At 37.4% G+C, this 5,050-nt stretch overlaps 1 protein-coding gene across 1 annotated transcript in view; it reads left to right on the top strand.

The window, feature by feature from the left end:
* The first annotated feature begins 265 nt into the window (after nt 1-265).
* Nucleotides 266-5,050, top strand: part of PAXIP1 (PAX interacting protein 1) — a 34,494-nt gene continuing 29,709 nt past the window's right edge. Inside the window, exons 1-3 of the mRNA XM_019474252.1 lie at nt 266-295; nt 800-934; nt 3,140-3,183. Coding sequence (XP_019329797.1) covers nt 266-295; nt 800-934; nt 3,140-3,183 — 209 coding nt within the window. The remainder of the gene's footprint in view (nt 296-799; nt 935-3,139; nt 3,184-5,050) is intronic.

Here is a 5,050-nt window from a genome sequence, read left to right as displayed (position 1 = left end):
GAGTCCCCATCCCTGGAGGTATTTAAAAGACGTGTAGATGAGGTGCTTGGGGAGATGGTTTAGTGGGCATGGTGGTGTTGGGTTGATGGTTGGACTTGATGATCTTAGAGGTCTTTTCCAACCTTAATGATTCTATGATTCTATGGAATTCTTTTCTTAGCTGTTAAGTGTACATTTACAGAAAATGCATGAACATCTTTTTTTTTTTTTTCTCTACCCAAGTAAATAACTGGCCAAATCTGGAAGAAATCCTATGAAGACTGCAATGTACGGTCATGATGTTGCCTTTTCTAAGGTAACCATTGGGTTACCTTTATTTAAACTTCAAGCTCTTTTAAAGTATATTCAAATGCTTCCAAAGCTACCATATACAAAAACAAACACTGAGGAGAAGGGTTTTCTTACACTGAGAGAAAATTATTTTGAATACAAAAACAAACACTGAGGAGAAGGGTTTTCTTACACTGAGAGAAAATTATTTACAGATCTTTTTTAAGGAATATATGTTTTGGAAAAATTTTGACACTTTCCAGATTTCTGCCCCAGCCTGAATGATTTTGGAAAGTTAATCTTCAACTTGTATGATTAAAATATGTCAGAGGTGTAAACCATTGGTGATCAGGTTTTAAATAGGATGCATTTGGCAACTTCAAAAAGAGTGGCTAGCCACTTACAGGAGGACAACCAAGAGAGAAGGTCATATACACTAACGAGTGTATATGAGTTCTTGTATTATTGCTTTTCTTAAATAAAAGGTGCTAAAAATTGTTGACTTCTCCCTGTTCTCTTTTGGGTTTAGGTTATTCAACTTCTGAAAGCTGGGAAAGCAAAGGAAGTTTCTTACAATGCACTGGCTTCACATATTATTTCAGAAGATGGGGACAATCCAGAAGTTGGAGAATCTCGTGAAGTTTTTGATCTCCCTGTGGTAAAGGTGAGTGACTCATCCATGATATTGTCAAAGTACTGATGTGGATACTTCATTATTGTAACAGAAAATATTCATGTTTGGATGATGACCAAATGAAGCATATCTTTAAAGATCTTTTATTCTTGTTATGCAAACTTTTATCCTGACTGATTGACTTCTTTTACAATTCTGTTCTCTCCTTTCTCTTGTTGCTCTGTATCTATCAGTGGTTTGGGGTTTTTTTGTTTTCTGTTTTGTTTTGTTTTTTCCAGATTCTTCCTTCAGTCATCTGTGAGATGGTGTCCTATTAGCTATACTTCAGAAATGTTTCTGATGGGAAGGTTCTTACAAGCTTCTGGCAATGGAAAACCTCAATATAGAATAAGTAGTAGACTGCTGAGGGTTTTTGTTCAAACACATATAATTGGCCAGGTGCAAAACGATTTTGTTGATTCTGCATATGTGTGCTACGCTAATTTTAAACAATAGGAACTTGTAGAAAAATAGATTTTTTTTTCTCTTGATTTTATTTTTTAATTTTTTTTTTCTTACTCATACTGGAATTAACGGTATTTTGTTACCATATTGCAATACTGGGTTATTTTTACATTGAAAGATTTTGGGCTTCAAGTTTGAATGTGTGAACTTGTCACTGCAAGTCATGAGAGTGATTAGAAGACAAAACTCTAGTATTTCACTGCCAGTACCTTTGGGTACATGATTTTGGGTTATTTTTTCCATATGGTTGCAGGTGGCAGTGGGGAATTTTGATAGCTTATGTCATGAGAGTTCACCTGACAGTGTAGAAGTATGAATTAATTCCAAAAAATAAAAGGTGCTTAGCTAGAGGCCTTATGGTTATAGTGGGTGGGCTGATTAATTTTTAGTTCCTTTTTCTGAAGTGTTCTGTGGCATAATTTTAATCTTATAAACAAGAAGACTGCTGCCATTCTCATGTGAAGGGAGGACATCAGCATCATAACAGTGCTTTCTGCTTTCTAATGCCATTTACTTAAATGATTTAATTTTCTTTATAACTGCTACTAGCTAAACTTTGCCAAACGAGAAAAAGTCTTTCAGTAATGTGACTTAGTTTGACCTGAAAACATCACAGCATGATCTGTAATCAAGAAGATTAGACTAAGTGTTAAGGGAATGGAAGTTAGAGGCAAAGGTAGCTTGTTATTGAGAGAAAAGGCATAGAGGATAAGAAAGAGAAACTTGAGGGAGGAAAATCTCCCAATTTTTTTGCAGAGGATTGAGGAGTTACGAATTGGATATTTTTAGTTCTTTTTTTTAATGCCTTTTTCTAAGGGAGAGAGAATAGCAAGAATTGGGACACCATATACATAGTTACCACAATATGTTTGTTTGTTGTTTGTTTGTTTAGACTAAGTGTTAAGGGAATGGAAGTTAGAGGCAAAGGTAGCTTGTTATTGAGAGAAAAGGCATAGAGGATAAGAAAGAGAAACTTGAGGGAGGAAAATCTCCCAATTTTTTTGCAGAGGATTGAGGAGTTACGAATTGGATATTTTTAGTTCTTTTTTTTAATGCCTTTTTCTAAGGGAGAGAGAATAGCAAGAATTGGGACACCATATACATAGTTACCACAATATGTTTGTTTGTTTGGTTGGTTGGTTTTTGAGGAAAAGTAATTTCATACTGAATGTGATGCCACTCTTTCCTCCTTCTTCCTTATATGCTGTATTGGGATCGCTGTCCTACATCTCTTCCCTTCTCCACCACCTCCCTCTCTCCCAGAGGGGGGAATACTGTCCCAGAATACTGTCAGTTAGGGGTCATCACCTGTGTGCTTAGCAGCCCTCATCGCTGTGTGTTTAGAAATTTCTTTCTATATAAGGTTATGGTTCCTGACTCCTTGGTGATGAGTGTAAGGTAGGGGATTTTTTTTTAGAGCACGGAAAACTGAAAAAAGGGAGAGGATGAATAAATACTGTAAATGGTTTTCTTGGCACAATAGAAGGACAAGAGAAGGGGGTCTTGTTCCCATATTGCTGCACAACCTTTGAGCAGTCTTTATATTAACTCTTACGAATAAATCAGAACAGTCTTTTTTGTAAAGGCCTAAGTACAATGTCTGTGAAACACTTAGACTGTCAAAGCTTGGAGATGTATATTGAAACTAGCTGTAGTATGAACTTGGAAGGTAATTCACATTTCACACATGCAGACCAAGGTTTTTAATGTTTTGTGGTTTTTATTTTTCAGCCTTCCTGGGTGATCTTGTCTGTTCGCTGTGGAGCTCTTCTGCCGTATCCTTTAAGTTCAAATTTGAATCAATTTTATAGGAAACGTTAAAATAGATACCATTAAGGGATTAAAGACTGCTTCAAGTATGTACAGCTTAATTTTTTAAAATGATAGGATGTGTTTTGCTTGGCAGGGTTGCAGCATGCTTGGAGCTTCCTTGTCTTACTTCAGTTTTCCTGTCCCTCTGGCTGTTTTGGATGCTTAATAGGCACTTGCAAGAAAACTGTCATCACATGGACTCAAAACATTTTAGCTGGAAGCTGATAATTAACTGTGAGGATCCAGGAAAAACGCTGGAGTGCAGTAAGTGGGCAAATGTTGGTTCAGAGTAGAATGGCCTATTCTGCCTTTTCTAGAAGCAGAATTAAGTAAGGGATAAATACACAATAACTCATATCAACACTGTATTATAAATAACACTTTATTAACAGATAGTGCTAGTATTCCCATTTTTGGGATAGTCTGTCCTTGCCTTTGGTAGACCCTTGTTGTTCATGTTTGGCTAGATTTATGTTTCTGAACTTGTTTGGAGCATATATTCTTGCATATGGATGGCATACTCCTTCCTCTTCTTGTCAGTTACTGCTGTTTCATTTTTATTTATGTTCCCCTCAATTTTTTCTTTGGATCATAGGAATGGTGACAATGGCTATTATTATAGAAAAAAATTCATGCATCTTTTTCTCAGACCATTCACGATAAAGATTCTGTATATGGAAAAGCTGAAGCAGAGCAATACATTTCAGTACAGATACGAGCAGATGATTGCAACAAACAATGCCAGGACTAGGGAGGTATGCTGTCAGGCATGAGATCTCATTTTGGAATGAGGTTAGCAGGTGGTCATGTCTATAATGGAAAACAAGAGGTGGTAGACGCAAGAATCCAGGTGTTTGTATTAGGAATTCAGGTCTTAATGTGCTTCAGTGGTTCAGAATTCATGTTTTATACCCAGTATTTCAAGGTATGTGTCTTTGCATCCAGCTGTGTCTCGACTATTTTGGAAGTAGCCTGTATATTCTCCACTGCCCCAAGAGAATTCAGCTCAGGTAGTGAACTGTGGGAAGAGAGAGCAATGAATTCATCAGATAAAATGATATAGTGAAGTCTTTGCAGCTGTTTTGATCATGATAATCAACATGTCAGATAGGATTCAGCAGTTAGTGTGAAACACTTGCCATAGTCATGGATGGTCGTCTCACCTAAGCAGAAGAAAGTTTTCCATCAATGACTTGGCTTCCAAATGGAAAAAAATGTACGAAACATTACATGGCAAAACCCAAATTAGCAGAGCTACTCCTGTATTAAAAATAATTTGATTATTGTGATGTGATCTAGGCTGGTGATTTTTGTGTTTTGCATCTGGAAATAATAAATGTGTTTATCATCCTTTCATCATCAGGATGGGAGCATATGTTGCTTATGTCACACGTCTGTAAGCCTTCTCCCTGTTCCTGAGGACTGACTGGTTGAAAAAAATAATAAAATAGCTTGGAATTAGATACATTTTCAGGCTTAAGTAATCTAGCATTGCGTTATTAGTGGTGTTCTTTCCCATGGAGAAGTTGCACTATTAGAAAATTGGTCTTCCATCTTGTGCTGGTTTTGGCTGGGATAGTTAATTTTCTTCACAGTAGCTAGTATGGGGCTATGTTTTGGGTTTGTGCTGAAAACAGTGTTGATAACACAGGGATGTTTTCGTTACTGCTGAGCAGTGCTGACACAGAGTCAAGGCCTTTTCTGCTCCTCACCCCACCCCACCAGCGAGCAGGCTGGGGGGGCACAAGAAGCTGGGAGGGGACACAGCCGGGACAGCTGACCCCAACTGACCCAAGGGATATTCCACACCATATGACGTCATGCTCAGCA

This window comes from Aptenodytes forsteri, unplaced genomic scaffold, assembly GCF_000699145.1.
Source record: "Aptenodytes forsteri isolate BGI_AS27 unplaced genomic scaffold, ASM69914v1 Scaffold296, whole genome shotgun sequence".
Taxonomy (NCBI): domain Eukaryota; kingdom Metazoa; phylum Chordata; class Aves; order Sphenisciformes; family Spheniscidae; genus Aptenodytes; species Aptenodytes forsteri.
This window is presented reverse-complemented; position numbering and strand designations above follow the sequence as displayed.